Source organism: Myiozetetes cayanensis, unplaced genomic scaffold, assembly GCF_022539395.1.
Source record: "Myiozetetes cayanensis isolate MyiCay16 unplaced genomic scaffold, myiCay2020 scf21, whole genome shotgun sequence".
In the NCBI taxonomy this organism is placed as follows: domain Eukaryota; kingdom Metazoa; phylum Chordata; class Aves; order Passeriformes; family Tyrannidae; genus Myiozetetes; species Myiozetetes cayanensis.
In genome coordinates, this window is record NW_026087423.1 from 5525635 (window position 1) to 5542184 (window position 16550).

Consider the following 16550-nt stretch of genomic DNA (forward strand, 5'->3'; position numbering starts at 1 on the left):
CAAATCATCAAGAACCAAGATGGTTTTTCCCACTGGATCTGGCCCTGTAAGGCAGATTATCTGCCACTGCTACAGCAGCAAAAATATCTGGCAATATTTACTGATTCCCTAATTACAGATATCAGGGGCTGAGCTGCTGCAGGAAGCAGAGACCAGACATTACAGCAGGCGTTACAGGAACAGCCAATCTGAAGAGCACTACAGCCCCTTCAAGAGATCCAGTTTTATAGCATTCAACTGAAAATAAATTACATTTCCAGAAACCATGTGAAGGCCCTTCAGTGTGGCAGAATCAAGACTGTGATTTTAGTACAGCTGCCTAGGTTAATTCACTTGAGGGCGAACACAAAACCAACACCATCCACAGGATATTTAATGCAATCTGCTTTTAGGCACGAATTGCACAACACGGAACTAACCACTCTCAGACATCGTATTTCCCTTTCTATTATCCCAGCTACACCTTGGTACAAGCACAACCAGTTTAAAATGCCGTGGCAGACACGTCACATCCCGCTCCTGACCCATGTGTACTCCTCATCCACGGTCCCTGAAACACTGCCCAGTCTTCACGTGCACCCCACACTCAGAGGAGAGAACTGCCACACCCACAAACGGGTTGGAATCTCACATCTACTCCTTGCTCCCGGTCCCCTTAGTGACTCAAACTCCAGGCCAGGGCCTGACCATCTGCCTGTGTACTCCAGCAGAGAGCTCCTGTGTTTAATGGAGATAAGCATTTCACTATGAGATAAATAATTAGTATTTGAAATTACCTAAGAACTTGATTGGTATTTAGCCAGTTCTGTTCTTAAAGGACATCTCCAAAAGCACAGAAACTTTAGTAAGTGGATTCCTTTCATGTTCATTCAGTGGTCCCTGAGAATAAATTTTTCTGCTTAAAGAAAAAACTTAGCCTTCAATTATTTCTGGACTAAAAAGGCAAAAATTATTAATTTCTTGAGTCATGATTCCTGGAAATGCCATGTTGATCAATTTATTTTTACAAGGTGCACTATAAAACTCAAGTCCCTTGGAAGGGTTTTTCGGAGTCAGGGACACAAGTTTTGGAAGTGGCAGGGGAAACCACAGAAGGGGAAGTTCTCCACCAAGACAAACACAACATCCAACACCCCAGACCTTAGAGAAGGCTGCAGACACTCCTCAGAGCTGCATAAGACTTTCCATGGATGTTCCTCCAGTAAAACATCACGTGATTACAGCAAATGTCAACACTGCCAAGCATTACACAGGCTGTCTTGTACTCAGGTGTGGTGCAAGAAGTGCACACATCTGGCCACTTCTGCTTCCTTCTAAACGGTGAACGGTGCTTCTCCGGGCTGGATCACACCACACAAGGGCTCATCCCACACACAAAGGCCAGCTCACACTGGAGCAACCGCAGCTCTGAGTGCAGGCTACGAATGGTTAAAATTGCTTCGCTTTTTTTCTTTTTTTTTTTTTTCCTAGTTCTAAAAATTAGCCAAAAGTTTCAAAGAATGTGAGGAAAACACCAAACAAAAGCCCCAGTGTGGCTATCAGAAGTACCACTTCTGTTCTCCAGAATGGCACTGTCACCCTGGTGGATGACCCAGGAATGTCCCCAGCCCTTGTGTTGTGATCCTCAATATCATCAAGTCTTTTGAGTCACAGACAGAGCAGCTATAAAAACAAATCTGGTCCCTTCCCCTCTGCCAGCTGCAGAACAGGGCGAGCCCAAAACCCGTGGAAAGAAAAGCCTGAGCAAAGGCAGCAAGGCAAATCCCATTCTGCACAAGTGTAAGGAGTGGAGGAGGAACAGGGATCCTCTTAAGGATTGCTGGTTTTAACAAGATCACAAAGTTGGTCTAACTTGTGAACTGCAGCAGTTTAAATTCAAATTCAAGAGAACCTCTCCAAAATTCTGTCATGTCTCAGTATACACAGCTGTGTCCCCTCTTCTGCAAAGTACAAACTCAAAGTAGTTTGACAAGCTGGAACAAAGTCCAGTTCAGCCTTTTAGGAAGGTTTAGCCCATTTTAGAAATAGGTGTATCTGTACAGAAACGAATTCAAATGCGTGGCCAGCTTAAACAGACAAACAGAGAAAATTATCTTCATTTTCCCTTCAGTTTCCAACAACCAGTCTGCAGTCCTGAGCCCAGCCAGGTCACCACCACCTTCCTGGTGACTGGAATATTCAGAGGAAATCAGATGCTTTTCTTCTTTTAGGAAGCTGCAGTAAATTGTCCGTGATCGATGTGGTATCCTGAGATACCGGTGTCTGAGACACTGTCCTAGACTGTGGGGTGCCCTGGGGTGTTTGGGGCCCACTGGCCGGGGTCTTGTAACCAGGAGTTCCTGTGTGGGCCGGGGAGGGGGTGTAGCTGGCTCGCAGGGCTTTGTCAGTGTATTTACTTGCAGTCCTGTTTACCAGTCTTTGCAAAGCTGGTGACATTGCTGGGCTTAGTCCTTTTGGAGTGAGGCTGAAATAGAATAAACAGTTTTAAAAGATTTTACAGTAAAAAAATCTGCCTCTATCACAAAAAGCATTATTGCCTCCACAGGTGAGCTCAGTATCCACTCCCCCCACAAACCAGACCTACTGCCTGCAGAAATCATCCTGCCTGCAGGTAAACACAGCCTGTATCTCTAGAGACAAGTGGCAGAGAAACCTCCTACATCCCTCCCAAACCTGAGTGGCACTGCCTGACATTTCCTTTGAGCCTGTTCTGTCCTTCCCATGACCCAGCCACACAAGTCTTACCGTGTCTCCTCTTTGCAATGAGGCAAGACACTGACCCACTGTTGGGTGGCTGTAGGGCAGAACAGCAATGCTGACAAGAGGGAGTATCAGGGACAGTCACCAGCCACTTTCCCTCAGGAATTAAGTTTTTTAATATCTAAATTTTTAATTTCTAAAAACTTTCAGTCCAAATGTACCTCTTCCTGCTTCCAGCATCCTTCCCTTCCACCATTCCTCCCTTTCTACACCTGCGGATTTAAATCTCATCAGATAACACCCCTCCCCAGTTCTGCTGTCAAAACACAAGTCTCACCTGGCCAAGTTTTCTGTCACTTTTCGAAGTGCCTCCTGCTTCTTTGCTCGGTTTTTAGCTGCCACCTCATTGGCCATCTTGAGTCCCAACCTCTCCCGACGCCCAGGCTCCAGGATCTGTAAAGGCATCGCACAGTTCACTCGTGAGTGCTGCAAAAACGAGTCAAAGCCCCTCCACAGCTGGACTCCAGTGTACAGGGATCTAAACCAGGGAGAGCCTGGGTCAGCCTGCACCTCTCTGCTGCTATAAAAAAGCCAGAGAGGACACAGAGACCTTCAACCTGCCTTAGCAAGTAACAGAAATGGTAAAACCAGTCCAGTCAAGGAAGCAGCCATTACCTCTGGCATTTCCTCCTGCTGTCTCTCCTAGACAAACAATGTCACCTGTGTCTTGCCTGGCCTGTAGCCAGCCAGCTCTCAGGCAAATACAGACATTGCTAAACAGCAGGAGAACCAGTCAAAGGCTTTGGAGTCTGACAAAACAAGAGGCACATACAGCAAATTACACCTTTCTCAAACTCAAGAGTCTCAGCTCGCATTCAATGACACCAGCAGGGGACAGGTAGCATGCAGGGTTAGGTGCCATTAGCGAAGCCAGCGTGTCTTTTCTACTCTCAGTTGATACATCTGCCTCAGGCTGTGACAGCCAGAAGATCCAGACAGAGGAAAATCCTACAATTTCACCCGTTCATACATTAAAATCAGAGAAATCGAGTGTCTCTTCAGCTTCCTCTGAAAGCCCCTCTGTCTGGGCCCACCATCAAATACAGAATGTCATTTTCCTGCCAGCAGTGTATATTCCACCTCAGGTACCAAGTGTCTTTCATGTGGATCCATGCCCACCTCCACCCTCCAGCACAAACTAGATTATTAGTCTCAAGGACTGGGAACACCACCCAGAGATGTGTCACACTCCACAACAATGTTAATCTATCACTTACTCACTTGCCTTTCCCTTCTTAGTCCTCCCCAAAAAAAAAAGAGAACAGGTTGTTGACTCCCTGACATGAGATACCTTGAAGGCTGGTCCAGGTGTTCTGTCCACATAGGGTGTTTCTGACCCTTCCAGACGCAAAGGGGTGCTCTCGATTTCACCCCATGTCATAAAAGGAGACTCATTCACACCTAGAAACAAATTTAAAAAGTCATGCCCATGCAAGACATTTGACTGTCCATTCACCACAAAAAAAAAAAAAAAAAAAAGAGAAGCACATTAGGAAATGCACCAAATTCATCAACACACCAAGGAGCCCCCCCACTGCAGAGGAAATCACAGCCAATGTGAACACTAACGTGTGGTTCCCATTACAGGGGAACCTTAAACTCCCAGGATTGCCTGTAGCTGTGTCACCCTCTCGGTTACAACAGCCAAGCACTGTCCTTTCCATGTGTTTATTTTTCCATTTGGTGAGCTTTTGCTTAGTGACACTTTCACTTTTCCTTCTACTTCTTCCCCTCTGCACTACTCTTCCCCTCTGCCACTGTATGAAAACTCCTTCAACACAGGGAACTCTGTAAAAGCAGGAACAGGGGCGGAGGACTTAGGAAACGTTACAGCCAAGTGTACCCTCCAGTCACCTTCTGGCCACCCTGTGCCAGACAGTGACTGTGCCTTGGTCAACAGCCGCAGAACGGATTCTAAGAGCCCAATCAAATCTCTGGCTAGAAAATCCAACTGTCCAGCGCTTGGAAAAGGCACTGAATGGATAAGAGAGGTGCGCTCCAAACGCCACCTGCAGGCTGTCCGGAGGGAAAGCCCCAGTACGGTCACTCTTCGGCATAAAGGACAAAGAAACAGAAACAGCATGGCTGGTGAAGAACAGCTGTACATTCAGGTACCAGGTTTCAACTGGAAGAAAAATAAACAGTCTGTTCTAACTGAAAGTATCCCGCAGCTACTACATCTGTAACACACAAGTGCATCCAGGCAAAGGAAGAACCTAAAAAGACCTGGATGAAAACAGCGGGTTAGACTGTGAATGAAGTGGGATTTGCCACATCCCTCTGAGCCAGGCTGAACCATCACTGAGTCAGGACACACTGACACAAATACTCCTCATTTTGAATAAGCACCTGAGCTTGTTGGAAGGTGAATGTTTGTGAAGTGTTTGAATTCTTATCTTTAAGCGCTAGAAAGGCGTCACCCAGGGACAAAACAAGCAGCTGCAGCACTGCAGTTGCCAAGGGAGGCTCACCATGCTCCAGGTGATTCCTGAGCACTGAATGGTACAGCAGCTGGCTCAGAGCCTGCAGGACAGTGTGACTTCCAGCAGTGAATTGGACTGAGATTTAAGCCCTGCATCGAGCTGCCATACACGGCACACAAAATGTCACCAGCTCATGAGGTACACAGAGAGAGAAGGTTTTACCTCCTTGTCTAACGCAGTAATGACACCCTGGTGTTGAACAAAATAAGTGCATCTCAAAACTGAGAAAAAAGAAAACCCTCTTACCTGGGGCAGGAGAGGGGGTAGCCACAAATCCATATCCGTTCACTTTTGGAGACTCCTGGGGTATCAGTTCTTTCCCATCTGGTCCCACTTTGCCCTGTTTGTACTGAAACAAAAAAGACAAGGCCAGTCACGAGGAGAAAGGTGTGAGTCAGCTGTGCCCAGCACACACACAGCTCTCCTGGAGGATGAACCACACCAGAGGGCAGAGCAGTAACTAGGTTTTAATCAGAAGAAGTAAGATTATCCAACCTGAGCATTGAGGGCTGCAGCTTGTTGGAGCTGTGATTTGCTCACAGCTTGGCTAAAAGGGTCCTTCACAAAGCGGGTGTTTCGATGGACAACTTCCCTGGGCTTCTTAAAGACGTCACTCTCATCAGGTACACCTTGAAAAGCAAAATGGCTTTTAAGAAAGGGCTCAGGTAACACCAGGCAGTTGCTCTAAAGCTCATGATCAACATGGCACTTGCCACACATTCCTACACAACACAAAACATCAGCAATTTCAGTGTGTATCTCTAGCAATTTAAAACAAAATTTGCACTAGATGCATGCTTTGTACCACCTGAAATAGAATTTTTTCTTTAAAGAAAAAAGTAAACAAGACTTTCTTTTCTCTACTTCACTGGTTCACAGAAATTATCAGTTGTACGTTTTATAGCCAAGAAAGAAAACTGCATTTGCAAAATTACGTATTTTCCTATATAAGCCCAAGTAGCACTCTTTGAGCAGAAGCAAAAAATGAATAAAGATGGTAACAAAGTGCTCATAAAGAAGACAGACTTGGCTCACAAAAACAAGTGCTTCTATAATAGCTAATGAGCTTTTCAATGACAAATAGGACACGATCAAACTTTGGAATCAGAGGCAAAGGACCGAGAAAGTAAGAAAGAGAAGGAAAAAAAGAAAATGTACTTTTTAGAACCAACCTTACATATCTGAGCTTCACAGAAGAAAAATTGCAGTATTATGTGTAAGAGCTGCTCAGTCATGCATAAAAATGCTGTAAGCACTGTTTGGAGTCAACCCACCAGTGCCTTTCCCACAAGACCTGTGTGCCTCACCTGTTGGGTAATACATGAGGGTGTTCCGAGCCGTGTATTCCCAGGTATCCAGTCCAGCTTTCACATTCTCCAGAGCTTGCTGCTCTGCTGAAGGAAGTGCCAGGTTTTCATTTTGTCGCTGAAAAGGCAATGGAAAAATATTTTAAAAGGTAAAAAAAAAAAAAAAGGTCTGAAACAGCCTCCTGCAATCTTTATTGAGGCAGACACAGGTTTATTGAGGTCCATCACAAGCCTGTCAGCCATCTATCCAGGCACACTTTGCATTAGGCACAGCACAGGCACTCTCTCTTTGGCAACTGGCATTTGAGAAACCATCCTGATCCCAGGTGACCTTCCAAACAACCACTCCCTATGGAGCACACTATGCAAGGAAATGCAAGGTCTGACCGGAGTGCTGGCTGACAGCAAGACACAACTCCAGCACAAGATCAGCTCCAGTAGCTTCACCTTGACCTGAAACAATCCCTGTGCTTTGCAAGAGCTCTCCTGTTGCCTGCCTTTTAATTCTGGATGAAAGCATTCAAGATGTATAATGAGCCACTGAGGGCATTTTTACTGTAACAGACTCTGAGGGTTTACATTAGCTGGGATAAAAAAATAACACTCCCTCACAACAGCAGTAAACACTCATGTGTCAGTGCCAAACTTCATTAAAGGCACTGCAGCCCTCATCCATCACTGACACATCTGGCAGCAGTGCCAGCTGCTCACTGCTGATGGCTAAGGATTGACAAGGCAGCCCCTGAACAGCTCTGGACCTGCCCCAGAGGGAGCTGAGGAAGGCAGCACAGCCAGCCATGCTCACACAGCACTGTGCCTGGGCAGCTGAAGGGGTTAGTTCTGGTAACAGAAACAAGAAGCTGGACTGAGACACACAGTCTAATGCAAACAATAAAGGGCTGATGGACAAACACCAGGAACTGTTCTCAGCTGCTCTCCCTGGTGTTGCTGCTCACGGAGGAGACTGCCAAGGACAGCAATACTTGCACTCAGTGCAGTGCTTTCAGTCTCAAAGCTCTAAGAGACAAATCCTCAGCAACTAAGTCAACACCGTTCTTACAGATGGGGAAAAAACAGGACTGCACAAAGAAGCAAAGAGCAGTCACAGGACTCAGGCCTAGCTCAGACTTAGTCATGATCAACCTATGCACCCACTATGCAAAGTTGAGATCTTTCTACTCTTATTCAATAATATGAGTAATTGAACAGCCGAATGCAACAGCCCCTTTCTCAGAGCCAACAATTCTCATCAGCATTTATAGTAAGATTTGAAAACAGAAGGCAAGACAATACTCTGTTTACCAAGCAAGTAAGAAACAGAGTGCAATGGCATTTCCCTGCTGTGCCCCTCTGGAAGGGCAGACACAGCTGAGGCAGCTCCTACCCGAGTGTACTCCTCCTCTGCACTGTACAGCCACGCGTGCTTGACCTTCTCCTTCTCCTTGGCCACCTCCATGATCTGCTCAAACGAAGCATTGTCTTCACTCGTGTGCTTGGCCAGGAAGGTGTCCAGGCTGGGAAGGGCATCTTTATCATCTTTTTCTGCATCTCCTAACAAGAGGAAGGAAGAAGCCTGAGAAAGGTTAATGCCTCCCTTTCTATGAGAGCACTACACAGAACTGCTAATCCTCCTGGCAGCGAGCCTTCCACGGACACACTGACAATTAACACAGAACTTGGGGAAACAAATACATTCATACAGTAATAAATCTTTTTTGGAACACATACAACCAACTTTTACATGAAACCTTTCATGGCATTTATAGCTATTTGTTCTAAAGGTAAAGCACATAAGTGGCCAGCTGCTAGCAGACATTTGTAACGTGCCCTACAGACAGCTCTGCCCCTACAGTCTCTGCTTACTGACAGAATTTATTTCAGGTGACACAGGAAAAATTTGAAGAGATCAAGTTAGTTAAGAATTTACCCAGTCACAAAGAGAATTCACACAGATGACATAAAACATCATTACATCAAGTTCAACTTCAGAGGGATCATCTTCACCTACCAGAAGGTTAAAGGAAAACTGCTTAAACATTTGCTAAGTACCCAAAACCCTCAGAGCAGACAGAGCTCACAAGAATATTTTCCAGCTGCTGAAGAATTCACCCAGAGAAACAACATTCTCCTACCTTCTTCTGAAGATTTGATGCCGCCTTTGGATTTACTTCCCAGTGGAAGGCCGCCTGGATGCACTTCTGGGGTTTCAAACGTGGCTGGGGTAACATCTGTCACAGAAAATAAAGGTTCATTTGGTTACCAGAGCACAGAACAGGACTCTTGCTCTGAGGGTCATGTGCCAAACAAGTCACAGAAGGCACAAGAGAACAACAATTTAATTAAAAAGTTGTTCTCCTGCTGAGGGAACCTCTGATAACCATGAGATTCCAACACCTTCTGTCGCTAATACATGAAAACCTTACACCTTACACATCTGTAGGTACAACAAGAACACCTAAAACTGCAGTAAGGATTCAAAACACAGCTTAGGATTTCTGATAGCATTAATACTGCATATTAGAGCATGTGCTCCCTGTTCTCCAAGGAGCAGGAACTTGGCAAAAGATGCCTGTAAGGAATGGCTATTCAAAAGCTGCTTCGTCCAAAACCCCTCCTTCAATAAGGAGTTATCAGACACCATCAAAGAGAGATTCAGCATCAGCCACCAGTGGCTACTGCCCAATCTGGAGCAGTAACTCTCCTGCAATGTCAATCTTTAACCTTTCAGATAAGCACTGTCTGCACCCAGTTAAATAAAGCAGAGCAACAGTATCAGATACAAACTCCTGATGCCTCAGAGAGACACTTCTTACAGGGTGCAGGTGTGTCCCTCGACGATTTGTTCAAGGAGGAGCCAAACTTGATGGCAATTTGCCTCATCTTCTCCAAGTCGCCGTTCTCCTCAGCCTCCAGATACTCCTTCTGCGCCCGCAGCTTCTCCACGTCGGGGAAGAAATCCCGCTGAATGATCTTCTCCAAGCTCTGCAAACACAGGCAGCTGCTAAGGCACGGCGGGACACCCGGGAGCGGGGGCTGAGCTCGGGGCCGGCACAGCCCCGGGCAGGACGGGCAGCCCGCGGGCCCCGCACGGGTGGCGGAGCGCTCTCGGCCCGGGGGGCGGCCACAGCGCCGTCCCGGCCCGCAGCCGCGGTTACAGCGGGCAGCGGCCGCGGGCGGACCCGGCCGGGCCGACCCGAAGCGCTCGGCCCGGGCACCGGCGCAGCAGGGCCCGCCGCCTCACCTCGATGTAGGCCTCCTCATCCAGGATCTTCTTCGTCTGCCTCGGCGCCGCCGGCGTCGTCCCCTTGGCCGTCACGGCGGCGGGGCCCGCGGCGGGCAGCAGGGCGGCGGGGGAGCCCGCGGGCAGCGGCGCCGGCAGCGCCTCCATCGCGGCGGGCCCGGGGCGGCCGCGGCCTCTTCCTCCTCCGCCCCGGCACGGCACAGCTGCGACACACCGCGCCGCCCGCGAGCGCCCCCTGCCGGGCGGGAGGACCCGCCCGGTCCCGCTCTGGGACGGCGGGGCGGGATGGGAGCTGGGATGGGAACTGAGGTGGGAACAGCATGGAGCTGGGATGGGAACTGGGATGGGAACAGCATGGAGCTGGGATGGGAACTGCGATGGGAACAGCATGGAGCTGGGATGGGAGCTGGGATGGGAACTGCGATGGGAGCTAGGATGAGAACTGGGATGGGAACTGGGATGGGAGCAGAGGGCGAACTGGATTTGGAGCTGGGATGGGAACCGGGATAGGAGTTGGGATGGGAGCTGGGCGCGTCCCCCAGTACCCCCCACGGCCGCCTCAGGCCTTTTCAGAAAAACCCCGGGATCCCCAGGGTTGGGAATGGGGAAGGTGTCCCTGGGGAGCGGGACCCCTGCCCAGCCTCTCGGGCAGAGGTGACAGGACAGTTTTACGGATCTCGGTGCTCTACAGGACATGGGTTCTCTTTGTCCCTGCCAGGAACACAGACATGGCTCTCTCTGACAGGACCTGGATGCTACAAAGAGAGCTGTGCCAGCCCTCCCATCACAACCCATGGATCATTTCTGCCTCGGGCTGTGGGGATAAATCCCAGTTTCTTTATTACGGAATGAATCGCCTGTTCAGCAAGTGCCACCCCCAAATCAACTCCAGATGCCACTGAGGTGCTGCAAATAGGAAACATTCATTCGAAGGATGTTTTGCAAATTACAGCAGTAAAACAAGCACAAATACTACATGTACAGGGCACAGACAAGAAGGGGACTCTCTCCTCTTGAAGCACAGACATTTCACACTGGTACAGCTCTGTCCCCTGCACCCCATGCCTGCCGAGTTATTTACCACGTGAAATAGGTTTGCAAGAGGGCTGTGAAAGTGCCGTGCCTGCTTTTACCTGTCCTCTTCCTCTGTGAATCACAGAGATTCCCTCTTGCTTCATTAGTGCCCCTCGGGTCACCCCCCTGCAGAGCCTGTCAGCCACGGGCAGTGGGTGCTCTTGGTGTGTCTCTGCTGAGCTGCAGCACCCACAGCACCCACAGCACTAACAGCTCTCCTCGGGAGGCTGCTTGGTGCCCTGCAGGATCAGTGCTGAGGCACTCGCCCTCTTCTGGTGCCGCCACTTCGCCCGACGATTTTTAAACCAAACCTAGAAAAGTGCAAAACAAGAAAAGGGCGTTTGCGTTTCGTGTGTTACTGGGAGGGGGGGAGGCAGCTGAGCTGCTGAACTGTGCCATGGGAGCTGTAGGCCACTGTAATACATTTCCTGATATGAAAGTTTGATACAAAATTTAATCAGTCCCTCCTCTGCAATCCTGCAATACAGGTAAGGGGCACAGGGGAGTCGGGACAATCCCATGGCAAGTTCAGAAGTCACACAGAGCACGTGAGTAAGGAACATACACTTGGGTACAGGGGATGGGCAGAGTTGGACATGTCTGTGTGTTTATACAGGCAGTTCTGGGAGAGAGGCATCGTGTCAGTGGGACTGGATACCAGAACAAATCAGCCCAGCAGAAACTGGTTTATATCCTTCCATTGTTTGCCATTCCCAAGTCCTGTTTTGTCAAGTACACAAGAATAGACTTTTAAAACGAGGCCCTGGGTCTGCAGCTCCCGAAAAGGACAGTGCAATGCCCTGGTCTGTGTTCCTGGGGGACTGCAGGAAGCAGCACCCACCAAGTGGCAGGACCTCACCTCTACCCTCTCCTCCTTCAGGTGGATGCGGCTTGCCAGGTGCTCGCGGGTGACGACGTCCGGGTACTGGTTCTGGTGGAAAAGCGTCTCCAGGGCCTGCAGCTGCTCCTCGGTGAAGATGGTGCGGTGCCGGCGCGTCCGGCGCTGGATCTGGTGGAAAGTCTGCAGCTCGCTGGAGTTCTCCTGGGGTCTCTTGCAGACCCTGACTGCCGAGTGGAAGAGCCTCATGGGCCAGGGGAGCTGGGTGTCTGCAAGGGGACAGGGAGAGGGACAGTGCTGGGGTCGGGGGCTGGAACACCCGTCTTGCTCGAGGCAGCTCAGGCACAAGTTTCACCCATGCATGTTGCAGTCACCTGGAGCAGTGACAGGGCTGAGTGGTCCCCACACAAGCGAGAGAAGAGCTTAGGGCATCATTTGGGAGAAGGGTGCAAGTCTTTGGGTTTTCCTTGGTCACGTACCATTTGCACTAAGGCTGCAGAAAATGGCTGGAAACTCACAGCCTGGTGAGGAGCTGTTTCAGTCCCGACATGGGGGATTTCTGAACTTTCAGGATGCTCTTGAACTGCACTTTTAAGGGTTTACTACTTTTTTTTTTTACCCTAGATGCAGTAATTTTGTGAGATGTAGCCAAAACTCTTTTCTTTAAGGAACAAGTGAGGTTCTCCATGGCTGGTGTTGTCAGGAAGTGCAGGCACAGCTCTGCACTTGGGCAGCATGGCCATGGGGCCCCACACTCCACAGAGGACTTGTGTCCCTAGAAATATCACCGTCTCAAGAGTTTCACACTAAACCTCTGAGAGCAGAGCTCGGCTCGCTGGAGCTGGGGCCTGAGAACAGCATGGCCAGATGCCACAGATGCCACTCAACATCCTGGTTTTCCCCCACTCAGCACTATCACCAGCCCCCCTGTGAGCCCCACACCATGAATCAAACCCAAACACTCACCCAGCCAACCTGGCGAGTCCTGCAGAGACCGGGCACTTGTGTGGGAACAGCAGCAGCAGCCACAGCCTGCCCCTTCCAGCTCTTCCTCCTCCTCCTCCTCCTCCTCCTGCAGGGAGCTGGCCGGGATGGTCTCCAGCTCACACAGCCCTTTGGGTGCGCAGTCCAAGATGCCCCGCAGGCACAGCGGGACCAAGACCTGGGGGCTCTTCTCCACAGGGCTGGAGAGAATGTCCTCGATGCTGAACGGACACGGCTTCTTCAGGGCTCTCCTGCCGGGGTCCCCATCTGGTGCTGGTTCTGAAGTCATCCTGTGCTGAGCCCAGGCAGCCTGGGCTGAGGGGGTTTGGTCTGCCTGCGCTAGCTCTGTAGTGGAGTCTCGCAAGGGAAAGGACAGCTTATATGGCTTTTAAAATGGACTGGCAAAACCATCAGAACCACTACTTTGTCTTGGCATTTCAAGTGACTGGCATTCTCGCAGCTGAGGTTTTATTTCATACGCACGGATACTTTTCCTCCTTCTGACCCAGCTGCTTTATGACTGAAGCCACCCTAAATATATATAGAGAGAGATATAATCCCCTTGGAAAGAAAACCGTAAACCCCCCTGTGAATAAAATAAATTCTAACTAATCTTGGCAGCTTTGTGAAGGGTTAGTGTGGATCTAAGATTTAGCTAATCCCACAAAAATGACTGGAGAAGGAAATCTGATTTCTCCATCTCGGGTGTAGATTTGAGGTGGTTATGATCTCCATTGTGCTGCAGCCTCCTATCCAAGGAAGGGGGAGGATAGCTGTTCCCAGCCCGGAAATGGACCAGAGGATTAACTCCTTAAAAGAAGCAAATTATCCCTTTCTCTGGCCAAATGAAAGCTTTCCCATCAAAAGAGAGCTGTCATATCATACAATATGAGAGAGGAGAGTTCAGCTTAATAAAAAATCATTTTTTAATGACAGCACAGCCTTTGGCTGTGCCAGAACTCTCTGTGAAAGTTGATTTATTTTCTGCTGAAGGCAGAGAAATTGTATTTTCCCTCCTTCCCTTTTCCCCCACCTCTGCTGCACTAATCACTCTGATAATGCAGATGCTTTGCATGTATCCAACATACTCTTTGTAAGGATTCAAAGCCCTTAATAAATTAGATTACTGGCAGCTCACAGCAGCTCTGCACCATAGCTTAGTGGCATGTAACCACCTCCTGCATGGCTGTGCCGTGCTCCGTGTCGGGAAGGGAAGGGGAGGACTGAAGCTGCTGCCTCCATGTGCTCTCAGGCAGGCATTCAGGTCCCATGGTTCAGTGAGCCCAGAGCAGCCAGGACAGCTGCCTGGAGCAGCCAGGCTTCCCCAAAGCCAGTTCAATTCCCAACTCCTGTCCAGCCAGAGAAACTGGGCTGAGGCTACAGCCAGGAACAGTGACTCAGGACTGGAGGGGATGTCTGGCTCCAACCCTCACAAGGGCAAACAGCAAGGCCTGGAGGAAACGAGGAGCTGGGAATAAAATGAGGAAGGTGTGACTGAGCTCAGGTTGCTTAGGAAAGTTTAAACCAAGTTCTCTTACCTTCAGTGTGGTTTAAGCCAAGCTGAGTAGCCAGGCCTCAGGAGCTCATATTGGGAGCGCTCTCCCACTCGGTGTTTCCTCACAGGGAAGAGAAGTTACCAGTCTCTCTCATGGCACACCGATGACACAAACAGGTGGGTGCTGTGAAACCACTGCACATCAAACCACAGCCCAGCAATGGCTCTGGCATCATGCAAAGCTGACAGCCAGTTTCCAGGAGAGCCCCCTCTCAATCCCCCTTCTTTTCTCCTTGGCCCTGCTCACTGCCTGCCCTTCCTCACCTTCGAGGTATTCCAGTGCTGGGAAGAGATGCCCCATGGCTGTTCTACCTGTGACTCACTTAAAACCAAACCATTATCTGTAATTCCATTCCTATATTTGCCTCCCCTTCAGCTGTTCCGGTGACATAACCTGGATTATAACCATGATCTGCAAATCTTAACTTGTTTGCTGCAGGTTTGAGAGGAAGACGCCTTTGTAGCTGCCCAGTCTGGATACGTTCACTGCTGCCCTGCCGAGGTGTCAGCACTCCAGAGAAGCACTGGGAATGCCCTAACACCAGAGATCATTACAAACTGCTCCCAGCTTTCATTCATGTCCAAACACTAGCACAGAACTTGGATATGGGGCCAGGTCCTGCTCCCCACAGTGTGCCAGTCCAGAAGGACTGTAGGGCTGCTGAGCTGAGACATGCCATGGCAGGTGAAGGATCCCACCATTTCTGCTCTTGGCTGTAATAATCATAAGCCTGAAGCGGATTAATTCTCCTTCCCCATCCAACAAAGGACCCTTTTCCCTGGGCTCCCTGGGCTGGCCCTGCCTTCCCACAGCACACGCACTTAGCCTATTAGGATCTCTGCTGATTGCTTTCTTTCATTCCTCTCGTACCTTTCACTTCAGAAAATGGACTGGTAATACTTCTTTTATCAAAGAATTATGGGATTTAGGATCCAGATCTTACAAAGAGACTTTTGATAGCTGCTGGTAATCAAATCCCAATCGGCAGACACTTCTCTGCACCCTGTTACGGGAGAGGAATAAAGGAAAGGGATTTTTGATGTTCTGTTTACTGAGCCTCTGGGAGATAGGATCGCTGGGCTATTTCATATTAGAAAAGGAAAGGAAAATAAAACAAGCAAGGAAAAAAATGCAGACAAGAGAGGACAATATAGATATAGATAAAAAGAAAAGAAACAGGCTCTTATCATTTTCTTATTGGTTAAGGAGATTCCAAAGCCATTATAGAGGATTAGCAAAAAGGTTAATCTGCTTTAGCTGTTCACTTGTCAAAAGTGAATTTATAGGGTTTGAAAATCCTTCCTATGATGAAACAAGAAAAAAATCCCCTTTTCCCTCCCTTGCCTCTCCTTTCTGCAGGCAGCACAAGGGGATGGGAACAGGATCATTGGTAACCCTACAACATGGGAGCACCTTCCTCTGCCTTGCCCCTGCCTGGGTGCTGGCACCTGTGGGAGCTCTGGTTTGGCAGTGCTACTCCCCATTCCCTTCTCATCTCTGTGGGGTAGCCATGGTGCTCAGGGAACAGAGAATCAGGTCTGAGGGATGTGACCTCCTCTGACTTACCTGGGACAAATCCTGGGCTGTTTCACAGCAGAACAGAGATGGATGTTGCTGACAAATGCTGCCAAAAACTACAGGCTGGATGCTCTCCATCCCCAAGTGCAGTTCTCACCCAGGGAGCCACATCTCAGCATCCTCCTGGCCACCCAGTGCAGCCACGTGGGCATCCCAGCCAGTTTTCCTGGGCTGCCTGTGACACTGGTTCATCCAGTGGCATCAGCAGCTGATGGCCATCACTCACCTCAGTGCCACTGTGAGAAACAACACAGGATAAAAACAAGCCTTCAAAGTCAAAACCAAGAAGCACCCTCTGGATAGCTGAGATTCAGTGGGATGCATTAGTCAGGTGCTAAAACTATGTTTAACAAAAACACAGAAATAATGGAGTCATGGAATGGTTTGGTTTGCAAGGTACCTTAAAATCGTGCCTATTAAAATAGTTCAACCCTCTGCCAACTGACAAAAAGAATGCAAATAAAATAATTTGGATTTTACGGTAATTAACATCTAGTTCTATAATAAATCTGTGTCTCTCTCTCCAAAGGCCATTTCATCCTACAGGAAGAAATGAAGTCTCTTCACTGGGTATTGGTGTTATTAGTGATGCTACTACTAGGGATGCAGGCTAGTAGGGATGCTGGCTACCAGAGAGGACACCCATGGTGCAGCAGGAGGACTGTGGGGTACCAAACCTCCTCTTCTGCAATGAACCGCGGTGGAATGAGACAACTGTTTCACCCTGAC

General features: G+C 49.1%; 2 protein-coding genes across 2 annotated transcripts; both read right to left on the bottom strand.

Moving 5' to 3' along the window:
- Positions 1–7: 7 nt before the first annotated feature.
- ESS2 (ess-2 splicing factor homolog) lies at positions 8–9973 on the bottom strand. Its single transcript, XM_050318147.1, has 10 exons — positions 9792–9973; positions 9364–9532; positions 8683–8778; positions 7935–8101; positions 6551–6668; positions 5739–5872; positions 5490–5592; positions 4052–4161; positions 3038–3153; positions 8–2464 (listed from the first exon to the last, which is right to left on the bottom strand). Exons 1-10 carry the CDS (start codon positions 9936–9938, stop codon positions 2179–2181), a joined length of 1446 nt encoding a protein of 481 aa, XP_050174104.1. The 5' UTR covers positions 9939–9973; the 3' UTR covers positions 8–2178.
- A 989-nt stretch (positions 9974–10962) lies between these two features.
- GSC2 (goosecoid homeobox 2) lies at positions 10963–16377 on the bottom strand. Its single transcript, XM_050318149.1, has 4 exons — positions 15810–16377; positions 12670–13218; positions 11725–11972; positions 10963–11176 (listed from the first exon to the last, which is right to left on the bottom strand). Exons 2-4 carry the CDS (start codon positions 12974–12976, stop codon positions 11072–11074), a joined length of 660 nt encoding a protein of 219 aa, XP_050174106.1. The 5' UTR covers positions 12977–13218; positions 15810–16377; the 3' UTR covers positions 10963–11071.
- Between the last annotated feature and the right edge of the window lie 173 nt (positions 16378–16550).